This window comes from Hyalella azteca, unplaced genomic scaffold, assembly GCF_000764305.2.
Source record: "Hyalella azteca isolate HAZT.00-mixed unplaced genomic scaffold, Hazt_2.0.2 contig9119, whole genome shotgun sequence".
NCBI classification, from domain to species: Eukaryota; Metazoa; Arthropoda; class Malacostraca; order Amphipoda; family Hyalellidae; genus Hyalella; species Hyalella azteca.
In genome coordinates, this window is record NW_025939196.1 from 137,099 (window position 1) to 151,519 (window position 14,421).

General features: G+C 38.3%; 1 protein-coding gene across 2 annotated transcripts in view; it reads left to right on the plus strand.

Moving 5' to 3' along the window:
• The first annotated feature begins 2,063 nt into the window (after positions 1–2,063).
• The window catches only part of LOC108680999 (eIF-2-alpha kinase activator GCN1), a 31,097-nt gene continuing 18,739 nt past the window's right edge, over positions 2,064–14,421 (plus strand). The window contains exons 1-12 of one of the 2 annotated variants that reach the window (XM_018169932.2): positions 2,064–2,124; positions 2,668–2,773; positions 4,944–5,136; positions 5,434–5,728; positions 5,995–6,150; positions 6,355–6,556; positions 7,015–7,193; positions 7,469–7,669; positions 8,311–8,469; positions 11,771–11,936; positions 12,255–12,553; positions 12,811–12,916. In XM_018169932.2, coding sequence (XP_018025421.1) covers positions 2,110–2,124; positions 2,668–2,773; positions 4,944–5,136; positions 5,434–5,728; positions 5,995–6,150; positions 6,355–6,556; positions 7,015–7,193; positions 7,469–7,669; positions 8,311–8,469; positions 11,771–11,936; positions 12,255–12,553; positions 12,811–12,916 — 2,077 coding nt within the window. In that variant the 5' untranslated portion in view covers positions 2,064–2,109. Of the gene's footprint in view, positions 2,149–2,667; positions 2,774–4,943; positions 5,137–5,433; positions 5,729–5,994; positions 6,151–6,354; positions 6,557–7,014; positions 7,194–7,468; positions 7,670–8,310; positions 8,470–11,770; positions 11,937–12,254; positions 12,554–12,810; positions 12,917–14,421 lie in introns of both variants that reach the window. The other variant, XM_047881920.1, reaches the window with a different exon arrangement.

The window sequence follows — 14,421 nt, forward strand, 5'->3', positions numbered from 1 at the left end:
ACATATGACTGAATCGGCCAAAGAACCATGTGCGGGAGGCCCATTGACGATGGAGACCCGAGTGCAGGTCTCCATCGTCAATGGGTTGACCCATGAGAAACTAATTTTCGCGGATGGAGCTTGTTGTTCGCCTGTGACGTAACTGATCTCAGAGACGTCATGGGCATTAACTAATCACCGAAATGCGTTCAAACCTGTCAACCAATCCGTCGTGGGAATGACGGGTTGGTTTACGTTTCTTGATCTCAGTGACGTAACAAGAAAGCTGAACTGAAAGGTGGAACTTCTCGTGGGTCAACCTTATATAGTTCAACCATGACCTGCACCAGCATCATCATGCAGTGCCCCGATACAACATGACTGGCAACGGCACAGGCTCTCATCATCAAGGATGTGTCCCCAGCTATCAATTTGCATACCATTGGATATGTCAAGACGTTGAAGTGGATCTAATAATAATAATTTTAGCTTTTGATTTCGAATTTAATGTATGACACCTTTCGTACGTCCTTATGTAATTTCCAAATTTAGGTGTTATACAACTTTTCACTTACTTGAGAATGAATGTTAAATATTTGAAACGTCCTATCCCAGTAAAATGTCATTTGATAACCTGCTTCGTGATCTCCCAGCGCCAGCAAAAATTTTGTTCGTCTTAAAAAAAATTAATAAAAAGCATGCTATTTCTGCGACCCCCTGATAGATTAGTAACTGAGAGTCAGGATACTAGTAGTTCCAAGTATGACTAAGGCAGGATCAGTGAAACGAACGGTTAACACTAGATCTATTATAATAATAATAAAGTGGCTCGGTGAGTACAGAAGTAAGGGGATTGACAGGCACAGCACAAGTACGTACTGGAGGAGCGGCTAGCAAGGTGACGGCTAGGCAGTGAAGGATGCGTCAAATAAAGCGCAATTACAAGATGATCTTGACAGTTTAGTTAACTGGGCTGATACGTGGCAGCTGCGGTTTAATGCTGACAAGTGTAATATAGATTGAAAAGTCTAGTGTGGAAAAAGATCTCGGAGTTTATGTCGACAAGGAGCTGAAGTTTTTTAAGCATGTTGAAACGCAAGCTCACACATCCAACAAACTTTTGGACTAATCAGACGCTCATACGAGTTTCTAGATGCAGAAGCGACGAAGCAGTTGTTTGTTGCTGTCGTGCGCCCGAATCTAGAGTTTGGAAACGTTGTGTGGTCACCGAGATTTGAAAAGGACAGAAATTAACTAGAGAATGTTCAAAAACGTGCAACAAGGATAATTCCAGGCGTGAAGGACAAGTCCTATGAAGAAAGATTGAAGATTATGAAGCTTCCGAGCCTCAGTTATCGACGTCTGCGTGGGGACCTCATTGAAGTATACAAGTATACTCATGGTTTATACAAGGTCCCAGAAGGCTTGTGGGGACCTCATTGAAGTATACAAGTATACTCATGGTTTATACAAGGTCCCCGAAGGATTACTAGAATTTGAAACAAGAACCAACACCAGGGGCCACGGCTATAAACTAAAAAAAACTGCGCTGCAACTTCTCCACGCGACAAAATTTCTTCTCGCTTCGAATCACCGACACGTGGAACAGCCTCCCCAATGACATCGTCGGCGCTGCAAGTGTGAACGCGTTCAAGAACAGACTAGATAAAGCTATGGAAAAATATATGTTCAGATTTAAAATGCCCAGCATCATATCGAACCCAGTGGAAGTCTAGTAGCTACTTGAAACTATCGTCAGTCATGAAAATATCCGGTCAAATGAAACGATATTAGATCGTCTGTGAACAAAGCACGAAAAGGAAAAGAATCGGGGACAGGCCACATCAGCAGGCCTACACTGCAGCGCCGAGATCACTATGTTATGTTATGTTATGCTCCGGTGTTCAATAAAAAAAACAAGCATAAATAAGAAATTTTAAATGTTTTGTCTATTATAATGTATGCAAATTGACATTGACACCTAAGTCTACAACACTCAAGGCCCGTATTGATCAATGCTTCTGTATATTATCATGTATATTAATTGACATGGACACTTAATTATACAATGCATCCGATCCGTATTTCTTGACAGAGTATAGAAACTGTGAAGAATAAGAAGCTACCAGCATGTCCACACCGGTGGTAAGATTAAATATTTTATGTAAAGTAAATTAAATTTTTAACTAAAACAATGATAGTATGGACGCCATTAACTTCTCAGAGATTTTTAATACTCGCTTTAAACCTTCAGATAATTTCACTGCTCGACACTCTTGATTTATTGATGCTGAACAAGCTGAAGTAGGCCATGTCAACTTCTCTATTGAACATTGTACCAACCTAGTGCAACTACCTAGGTATATAAATTAATAATTGCTGTCATAATTTCATTTTTAATACTATAATACAATAAGTTTTATCACATTGCCTCCATTTTTGAATTGTTATGTTCTAATTTTTTTTAAATAGACGGATCTGAGCCTATTTAACTTTTAAGCATATACCAAAGCACAATGTAGTTATTGACAAATGACAATCGAGTTCATCATAATTTTTAACTATCCTAACTTTTAAGGTATTGATTTAATTTTGAAGCAGTTCAAAGAAAGTAAATGTGAAACATCAACACTTGTTTATATAATGTAGCTGTAACAATTTTATCTAAGATCCAAATTTGTTTTGCAGCTTTTGACGGAGCTGAAATTGTTGCCAGACCTATTGAAGTCTGGGAAGCATGCTGTCAGGAGAGAAGGGCTCCAACTTCTCCTCAAGATTCTTCTCAATGAGCTAGGTAATGTTGTTGTCAATAAGGGATTTGGTTTTAAAGTTTCTATTAATATTGAAAACATACCTAGTCACCTAGTGAGTGACAAACCACAGATTTTTTTTACTGTTTGTTTACTGTTTATGGCATTGGCAGTAGCTCTTCTCGCAAATTGAAATAAATTTTCAGTAGGGCAAAAATTTAACATTGAAAGCACCAATAAATAATTTGATTGAGCACTTAAGTTATGAGGAGTTGATGATTTGAGTGAAATAAAGGAAATACTTAATGTACCTAGATAAGTTTTGTAAACTTGATTACTGAGTAGTGAGTACTGACTTATTACTAAATTGAAATCTTTTGGAGTCACATCAGGCAAAAGAGTTTAAATTGTTGCAAAATGAGATCCTGCAAAGTGCAGCGGGTTTCAAGATTTAGCATTTGGAATACCAAACAAAATATCAAATAGAAGCTGCCCATGAATGAGACAAAAATGCTTGTGCTTGATTAATTTAATTAATAGGCATTGTGGCAAATCAGAGCTTTTTTAGAATCAGTTCATTTTTAATTTCCTCATTTACTCAAGATTTTAACCAATTTCTTTAGTACATATGATAATACTGGTATCCTGGATACCTACTTTACTGGTCTACTTATAGGACTCAAAAATGAACTTGAGGGAGAGTCTAAAAACTCTGCTTTGCCACTATGTTAATAGGTATTATTTCCCATGAAACTTAGGGAACTGTGTTGTATCCTAAACATTGTTAAAAATCTCCTACTTCTCATACTTTGTCTCGTACATTGTTAAAAATTTCATACTGGAAATATCATACTTTTGAATGAAATGTTGTGGCTCCAAAGCAAAAAATTTTATATACATTTGAAATCTTGCAGGCTGGTTGTGTAGTTTTAATATCGTAAATAGAAAATCATCTGGCAAGAATCTCATGGCTCCAAAAATGTCAGGAAAACTGTTGTGACTTGAAGGGTAGATGATTCCAACCCAGTGATTGTGGACAATTCAGCCCATTGCTGCGGCCCTTACCCATTTTCTCGTGTGATAGATGAATAAATGGCAAATTTTTGTGCTGATTTTCAACAAAAACTGTGAATCAATCATTCTAAAACTTTATTTTAAGAAAATTCAGCCTAATGTTCCAGATTGGGTGGATTGTATTTACTTGTCAAGCTGTGACTAAAGCTTTTCTGCTATTTGGATTCCGCTCCACTATGCAGAGTTTGGCAATTGTTGCCAAGATCCTCTTTTCAGGCCCATAGTGTATTGTTGAGGATTTGTCACCAGAACTACCTAAACTTTTCCAATTTCTTTGCAAAAAACATCTAAATAGATTTATATTAAAAAAATGTCTTCTGCAGGCATAGGTTATGATGTGTTGTCAAAGATCTTCAGAGCTTTGGGGAATTTGCCACTCATACTGTGACTGCCAAGTTTAAAAAGATCCTGCAAAGCAGCTATGGGTCTGGGTAATTGCAAATCCAGTTGTATCATGCCCAGTACAAACATAAAGTCTGGTCAGGGCTTGGAGTCCATTTCTTTATCTGCAAGGAAATGAGTGCAGTCAGAATATTGGTCAAAATTTGTTGTATTAAGTCATTGAGCCAAGTTGGGAGGTATATTATATGTATACATTCTTTGCTGACAATTTGACAGAATTTGGTATCAGTAATGTTATTAATAATATTGTTGGAATCAGTGGAAAAAACTGTGCAGGGGCTCGTCATATTGACAATTCTTACAAATTAATTTCAAAGACCTCAGAAAATGGCATTTTGTTTGATGTTGAACTCATCACCATTGACTGCCTGACAGACAAGGGACCTAGATCAGCAGCTACTGCAGCTTGAGGCTTGAAATCCTGGGAGGCTTTATATTGCCCTTAGCCAGCACTAAAGTTAAAATTTAAAGAATATAAGATGTATCTATTGACCTAAGATCTTGTCTTGCAAACACACTTTAGGACTTGAGCATTAGCATCAGATAATAAAAATTAAATAGGTAAGATAATCTGTGCATAAAAAAGTTAAAATATCAAAAGTATGAAATTCACTTCATGCCACTATGAACTCTACAATGTCTCAGTAATAATGTAATAATTGATGTCTTTATTGTTTAAAATTCTTATTATGTGTTCCATTTATGTATGAAATCTACTCAATTTATCAATACATGCAGACTTGCCAGAGAAGTTGGTCAAAGTGTTGGCCAAGATGAGCGTGATGGGCACGGGTGTCTATAATGACCGCGACCTGCGGTGGCTGCTGCAGCAGGCCGCTGCTGCTGCCACGTCCAAGCATTCATCAATGCCGCACCTGACGCCAACGTTCAAAAACATGGCCAAAGCTCATAAGAATATTCTGAGCATCACGTAAGTATCAATAGCATTCCAGTCATTTATTTTATTTTTTATTGTGTGTTTAGTTATGTTGTTCTCAAGAAGGTAGACTAAACTTGGCAGAAGGTAGGCTACTTGGCTGTTTTCATTTTTGAAATTGCAGAACTAGAGTGACTATTATTTATTCCAAAGTTTCTTACTGCTGCAAGATTACTGTACATTTCATGATTTAATCAAATTTATGCCAGCAATATTTTTTTAAGCCTACAAATCTAATTTCATTAGCCAGTTGTTCTTGATCCCACTAATTCTGCCTCATATTTTTCGCAGGCCCAGTCTGTCACGACATTTTCTAACCTTTGTTGAGGCAATATCTTCTGCATGGACTGGAGTGATTCGTCACAACCACAGAGTGCTTTCTGCTACCGAGCTAAGCAGTGATTCTGGCACCAGCATCCCAGCCCCTATACACATCCCTGCTGAGGAGGCCCAGATATTAGTGCGCTCGCTCTGCCTCTTCTTCACCTTGACCGTCGGTAGCAATGATAAAAAGCTCATCAGGAGAGCTACTGGACTCATGGCTCCTCTCTGGTCCAGTGCAGAGTCGCTTAATGCTTTCGCTCAGGTTTGTAAAGTTCATGAGTCAAGAAGAGCACTGTTTTGTCTCTCAATCCTTTAAAATGTTTGCTATTCTAAACGTGCCTGTAGGTCTTTGTTTGTTAATATTATTACAGCTCAACTGATTTTTATTAATAAATATTATTTCTTGAATTGAATAACACATTTTAGCATTTTTTTAGTTACAAGATTCTTGGATAGTTGAATAGACATGTTTAAATAGAAGGTGAATAAATGTAAAGTAATTTCTTAAAATGAAACATTATGTGCCAGGAGCTGGGTAGTGAGGAAGTCTCCATACACAACGTGGTGACGGGCGGTCATCTGCTCAAGTTTGTCAGGGAGAAGAAGCTGCCTGAGCTCGACGCAAAAGTCAAGCAGCAACTCATCCAAGCTTACATCAAGTTGTTTTTCCAAACGAAAGTTAAGGTGTGGGTCATAAAATTTCTCAGTTCAAGATGAATTTTATTTAAATTTCTAATATTAGCTTCTGAAGCACCAATTACGAGAGTACATTAAACTTTTTCAACAATCTTGTATGCATTACTGTAATAACCATCTGTAGCAATATCTTGTTCACGCAATATCGCTCATTTTAAACTATCATTTATGAATCGCTATGTGTCCCCACAGCCTCCTTCACTGTACCTGAGCAGCTGCTCAGCGTTCATAAATGAACTCAGTCACGAAGACCTCCAGAGCACCGTAGTGCCTGCAGTGCACAAGTCTCTGCTCAGGAACCCTGAGGCCGTCCTCACGGCACTAGCAGGACTGGCTAGCTCCTCCGTTCTGGACCTATCTCAGTACTTGGCTGAGTTGGCTAAGCTTTTACAAGGTTACTCTTTATTTCCCAGGTTTACTGTCGCTGTAATTCATTTAGTTGTAGCTTTGTCAGCTAATGCAGTCCTAAATTCTTGAACATGTTCACTTATCCTGGCATCTCTTTCAAAATTTGTTATTTGGATTCCCATTCTTAGTTAATATTTTTTTCATGCTCATTGCATGAAGGCGTTATTCAGGAATCAGACATAGAAATGTTGATTCACTGAGAGAGAAATATTTTTGAAATATTGTTATAATTGTGTGATTACTCTGCAAGATGTGATGGCAAATGTACCATTTTAATTATCTTACAGCATCTTAATCTTATTTACTTTATAACACTGTTGTGTAAACATCAGCATTATGTCTGCTGTCAAAGCATCATCATCAGAATTTCTATTGAGTCAAAGTATTTTTTCTTGTCAGATTTTTACATCTCATTCATTTCACTCCTCTTGTCCCGTGCCACAGCGCCACTGCACCACAAGGAAGACGCAGTTCGTAGCGACACCGTGACCGTGTGTGGCGCCCTCACGCGGCAATGCTGCGATGCAGACGCCGTCAAGGTCTTCGTAGGCACCTTGTTTGATGTTTACTTCGGCTCCGATGGCAAACTTACCGTCACGACGCACAAGGTCTCCGTTCTTCAGGTCAGCTCTTTCTTCTGGGTTGTTCGGGCTTTTAAAACCAAAACCCATGGTTTTAAAACCATAGAATAATGGTTTTTCGGGGTTATAAAACCAAAACCATACAAGGGAAACCATGGAATAATCGGACAAGAAGCCTCCCTGATAAAGAGTTATAAATACCCTTGCAATAAATTCATGTGTGTACTCATTGAGGTACAAGTAAATTATAAGAATGTAATATGTATACTAAGATATCATTAGACGACCAGCTTACAATAATAGGAGTTTGATGGCAGGCTGTGGAGGCGTGCAGCGGGCACAGCGTTGGTGTGGCGTCGGTAGGCCCTGTGCTGGAGAGCGTGCTGAGTCGCTGGCTTCGCGTCGTGGAGGCAGAGAGCCATGAAGGATCGCTGCTGCAAGCCATGAGCGTCCTGCAGGCCTGGCTGCAGCCTGGGGTTCCTACCAAGCATGTGCAGCTCGTTGCTGATAATATGCAGGTAAATATTTTGCTACCCCAAATTATGGTTAAGTCTTTTACCTACTCGAGTTGACATCCTGCAATACAAACAACATACCTATATTGACAAAAAACAAGATTTTGAGGTTAGTTTGTGCCTCTTGAACACAACTAACCAGCGTTTTTTTTTATTGAGGGTCGGTGATTTATTTATATTAGGATTACTGCGGCAAATTTCGTGCTATTGACGGTAGTTGAAGTTTTAAAGTTTTTAGAGCAGAAGATAACTTCATTTCCTTTTATTACGATCAGTTTGAAGTCTTTCATTTACTATTGAAAAAAAGTAAAATTTTACTAAATAGTAAAATTTTACTTTTTTTCAATAGTAATAGGTTATTATTATGTAATAGTAATATTAACTAAAAAATTACCAATATTGGTAATTTTTTTCTTTTTATTCATGAACAATCATAATCGCTCAAGCCAGTGGCATGCTGTTAAATTTCTGGCTCTTGGTTAATACGGATCTCTGATATTTGATATGTCTATGTTCACTTGATGACTATGTAATTCTATCTTTAAACTGATCGTTGGTTATTCTATCTTTCCGATTCTTCATTAAAGAATATAGTATTTTTTTAGTGTATAATCTTATGCATCTAAATTATTATTCGTTTTCAGAAATTGGTGAATATGAAGACATGGACGACAGGCGTCAGAAGTGCCTTCGTTCGATGTCTGACTCGAGTTGCCCGCAGTGATGGCGCCCCAGGCTTAGCTAAGAAAACTGTGCCCTCAGCCCTGAAAATCATGGAGAAAGCTCTCACCCAACATACGCAGGTATCTATGATGTGCATCTTAGTTGGCAAACAAAATTAGTTTATTTTTTAACAATTTCGATTATTATCTTTAAATAAATTGCTCTCTGTGATGAACTACCACAAACACAATTGAAAATATTCTAACCCCACCAGAACGCCGTTTGTAATATTCTGCCTTCCTTTTATGTAATTTGTTAGTGATATTTTCATATTTGATAGCTGCTCATTTTTGAGGTCCGAGACAAAATGATAGTAGGAGTTGTTCGAGAGTCTGGTGTAATCTATGAATTTTGCTTCAAAGAATGTTGTAGACTTCTTCATTATTTGGACTACATTGGAGTAATTGTAGTAGCTACTACGACATTGAGCAGCTGAGCAGCCTTTTATCCTGCCAAATGAGACAACCTTGCTACCACCAGACCAGGTCTCAAAGCACTATAATCGAGCAACTTCATATTACGACCCACGATGAATTCAATAGGCTTTACAACAACACTTGAGAGTCTCACACTTGACATCAAACTAAACGAGACCGTCACTCTCACCGTGCTGGAGGAACCCACAAGCATCGTCTTCATGGACTAGCCCGACATCATCCAACCGACGATGTTTGAAGCCCTCATCTCTACATAAGCCAGACAAAATTTCTCGCTGGCGCTGGGAGATCATGAAGCAGGTTACCAAACAACTTTTTACTGAAATACGACGATTCAAATATTTAAATAATTCTCAAGTAGGTGAAAAGTTTCCAAACGCTTGAAATTTGGAAATGATGTAAGTACATACAAAAGGTATCAAAGATACGGTTCAAAATCAAAACTTGAAATTATTTCGAGAACCACTTCAACACCTTGACAAATCCAATGGCTTGCAAATTGATAGCTGGGGACTCATCCTTGATGATGAGAACCTCTGCTATCGCTAAATTCCAGTAGTATCGGGGCACCGCATGATGATGCTGGTGCAGGTCTGTAATGGTTTCGTTGGCGGTGATGCTTTCGTTGTGCCCCTCCCGCATGTGGTTCATTGGTCCTCCAGAATGTAGGTGGCATGCGAGTCCGGGGCTCAGGGTCGGGCCAGTCAAACCGATGTAATTTAAATTCTGTAGTATACAACCTTCTTTTGTGCAGGAGAATTCGTCAATAACATTGGTTTCTTGCAGTGGTCCCGACATTAAACGTGGGCTATTTTCATGATTAAATTATTGATTTTCTTGTTTTTGTTGTAAATCAAGAGTTTTATTTGTTCAGTTACTGTTGTGCAGCTGATGTTATTGTGCACAATTGAATTGAGGACTCATTCATGTGTCCTGTTACCGCTGTTCATCTGGTTGTGATTGTAAATTCTGGTGACACAGTCTTTTGATGTGGATTCATCTGTTCGGTTTTGACGTGCTCAAAAATAGGAAATTTCTGTGTCGACGATAGTTAGGTTCGTATAACCATTGTTTACAAGAATTTGCTGGCAGGTCCGGAGTTCAGCTTTCAAGTCATGAGCAGATGTACAGGTTTTGAATGCTTGATGTATGAGGGCGCGTATGCTGCTGATTTTGTACTTGTGATTCAAAAGACTGCGTCACCAGAATTTACTATCAAAACCAGTAAATCGTGAAAAATTACCAATGTAAAAAGTCGGGACCACTGCAAGAAACCAATGTTATTTACAAATTCTCCTGCACAAAAGCAGGTTGTAGACTGCTTCACAATGTAAATTACATCGGCATGACCCTGAGCCGCCGACTCACCTCCCACCTAAACTGGAGGACCAAAGCACCACCGTTTACGGAAGGCCCACAACAAAACCATCACCGTGCCACATTGGAGGCCTGCACCAGCATCGTCGTGCGGTGCCACGATGCTACAAGACTGGCGATGGCAGAGAATCCCATCATCAAGGACGAGTCTCCAGTAATCAATCTGCAAATCATTGGATTTGTCAGGGTGTTGTAGTGGTTCTTGGTATAATTTTAAGTTTTTATTTCGATTCTTATCTTCGATACCTTTTGTACGTATTTGTCATTTCCAAATTTCGAGTGTTGTATAACTCTTCACCTGCTTGAGAATTAATGTTTAATATTCGAGTCTTTGTATTTCAGTAAAAAGTTTTTTGATAACCTGCTTAACGATCTACCAGCGCCAGCAAGAATTTTGTCTGTCTTATGTTCCTGTCTTCAATTAAACCTGCTTAATTAAGAGCTCCTACCTAACTACACTAATATACAATGCCTATATATGTCTTCCCACCAGCGCTTGCAGTGTCAGCGGTACACAGTTGTGGTAGTCATTTTTATACATCCTTATCCTTTCATGTTTCTTTATTATAATGATTTTATCATTTTCCCTGTAGCGTATTAATTATATTTGTAATGATTATTAATAATTTGTTGTTTTTTCTCTCACCATCAAAGTTATGTGTAACATGCCCTCAAAGTTCAGCTGAGCCAGACACCATGATAATTGCTTCAAAGGATAACCATAATAATAATATTGTCACCGGACGTGTGCCGCTACCTTTAATCTTGTCAGGATAATCGAAACTCCACGGCCAAACGCCGGCAACTATCTTGTAAAAAGTTCACTTTATTGCACTGGGATGTTCATTCATTAAAACTTCGGTTACACGAGTAAAACTTGCCTTTTATTCCAGTAAAGAAAACTTTAAAGCAACACGTTGAATAAAATGGTACAACAAGCACGATTGACATTACACTGCTTGATGGAGCATATAGTGCACAGCCACAGTAACTAGCGCTAGGGCACAAGATCTCTAGTGCAACGGAGCGAGGTGAGTTCAGGCTAGAACCTCACTGTAGGGCTGGCGGGACACGACTCACTACCTGACGCACAGACACTCAGACCTGACCTCGTACTACACAGTTCCAACTGCTATAGGTCTGACTCACATGTCACTGGCGCAGCTTCGCCAGACGCAATAGAATAATTTCGTCACAAGAAAATGCACATTGAATAAATTAGTGAACGATGTTCCTCGTTCACAATATTAATAAGAAAATTCTAGTTATCAAGTTGTTATAAAGCCTGGTTTCCTGGGTCTTGTGCCTTGATATATGCTTTGATACTTGAAGGTGATGAATAACTTTTGCTTTCAGAAATTATGTATAGTTCTGACTGATTGACGATGCTTATTTTGTTATTTCCAGAGCTGATTCGTAGCTGATGTATCAAAACACCAAGCCTCCATTACGAGCAAATTAAATTATCTCTGTAGTATCCATGTTTCCGAAAGGAAACATTAATATTTCTGATGCATTGAGTATAAGAACATGACAGCATCAAAATGATATGTAATTCTATTTACAGATGCCGATGTTGGTTGAAGCTCTTACTGCAGCTGGCTTTCTGCTCTCACTCTCAGCATCCGATTGTGCTCTGGACGCTCAAGTCTCTGGCGTATTTACATCTGCTTTGGATTTGTCGAAAAATTACTTCACTGGTGACAAGTTCCTGACCGCAGCGCCCGCGGAAGGCAAGTTCATTTTCATGTTGATTAAATTCTCATTGTTCTGAAGCGAGGAAATGTTCATTCATTCATGAGTTACAAATAAGATGTTAAGTATAATAGTGTTTTCAGTTGCTTTACAAGTTTCCCATACATGCTAAGATCATTTCTGTGATAAATTCATGAGAATAATACCCCTTTTCATGTGATCAAAACTCTGTTAATGCTTTATTATTTGTTAAGGAATATGTGAAAATTATTTCTACTCCATAATACTGCAAGAGAATAAGTTTTAATGCATCTCTTTGCAAGCAGTCTGGTTATTCTCTGCATATCTTCATCCAGGTCTCATGGAACTGTGCGACGTTATTGAAATACTACTGACCCACCATCGCAACCGTATAGCTGACTTTGAGCCCGTGTTGCTGCGGTGTTTGTGTTTCTGTTTGTGCTGGCGGTCGCCAGACTCTGGCACCGCGGCAACAGACGGCACAACAGCGGCCACGAGCGCAGCGTCAGCGCCGGCTGTGCGTCTGAAGGCTCGCAACGTCGTCAAGAAACTCACAAGTACCCCTGCGGGCGCCAAGCTTGCTGCTGATCTGCTCATAGCTTTTGCCAAGTATCTGGATGCCGTCAAAATTGAGGTGGGCATTTAACACTGCATGTGAAAAAAACAATCTTAAGCATAGGTTTAACATAGGTGTTGGAAATAATTTTATTTGGCGGTATTCATTAGTTCGATTCCATGCTGAGTTTCTTCTACGTGGTAACATCATTCCTGTTTGAAATTAAAGATATTAATACTCCTCTTTGTAGGATAAAAATTTGAGTCTTATTTAGAGACGAAAAGGTAAGATATATTGCTAGCTCGTGTTGTTGCTAATACATTGTTGCTGTGCAGTCTGGAGTTGCGGGAGGTGGAGGGGGGCCTGGAGGTGGCAGGGCAGAGGATGTGCTTGGCGGCGGGGCTGTCCACACTGCCACGGCCGTCGACTGCGCCGCCAGTGGTGCGTCCTGCATTAATATTTCTTGTTAATGATTGCTCTTTGCTGTTCATATCTCCTTCATTCATACTAATATTAATTGATCGCTTTTTGTGTGAGAGTAAAGTGGTAGCCCAATGCTCGTAATGAAACGCAAGTTTATGCAGAAGGTTTACTGGCAACAGAGAATAAGGTTTAGTGGCCTACGTTCAAACAAAGATAAAATAAATACTGATGCGACGTACATCCTGTATATTAGTTTCTGTAGCTACACTAAGGTTCTGAAGAGAGATGTGAACATCAACACTACGAACTTTGCTGTTCAAATCTTATTTCCATGCTAATCTATGGTGACCAGAGTTTTCTCATCCATTATTATTAAAAGAATTGATAATAAAAAAATTAAAGGCATTGTTGATGGTTGTGAAATATTGTTGAAATATAAAATTGGAGAACGATGCTGTTTATGTTGATTCATTTTTCTTGAATTTTTGAATAAGTTTGTTGACACGTTTGTTGATGATAAGTGCATGTTCAATTATCTCGGCTTATATAGGTATAACTAAATAATTTTAGAAGCTGATAATCATAAACATTTCTGCTACGGCACATACCATTTGTAAAAATGCCAATACATCAGGATTGGTATCGTGTCAGAAATATTGAGATTAAACTCATGGTTGAACTATATAAGGTTGACCCACGAGAAGTTCCGTCTTTCAGTTCAGCTTACTTGTTACATCACGTAGATCGAGAAACGTAAACAAACCCGTCATTACCATGACGGATTGGTTGACTGGTTTGATCGCATTTCGCTGATTGGTTAATGCCCGTGACGTCACTGAGATCAGTGACGTCACAGGCGAACAACAAACTACATTCGCAAAAATGGGCTTCTGATGGGTCAACCTTGTACTAGTTCAACCATGATAGAATTATTAATGAATGTATCCTCAAGTACAATTATTATTATTTTATTGATGAATATACAGAGATGATGTTCTTCTTGCTGTACTCTAAAAGAGAAGTATTTTACACTTCTCTTCAACTTCACTTCTTGTTTGTTTGTCTGTCTGTCTGTCTGCTACAAATCTTATAATCGATATTTAACACACTTCTACCTGTCCAATGGATTTGAAATTTGGCACACTTGCATAAAGTTAGAGACAATGCATGAATCAATTGACAGAATAAACAATTTTATAAATTAAAAATTTTGTTTTTCTCATTATTTAAAAAAAATTAGAAAATAATTTCGTCTCCCACAAATCTTATAATCCATATATGACACAATTTGACCGGTCCAATTGATCTGAAATTTTGCACAATTGCATAAAGTCATAGACAATGCATGAATCTATTGACAAAACAAATAATTTTGAAAATACACAAAATTTTTATATCTTAGAAACATTTTGAAAAATAATTTTTTTTTCAATATTTGAAAATAAAATTAGAAATTAATTGTACATGTGTTACGTCCAAGACACTGGATTGTTCAGAAGTGTTGTCTTTAAAAAGTAATTTTT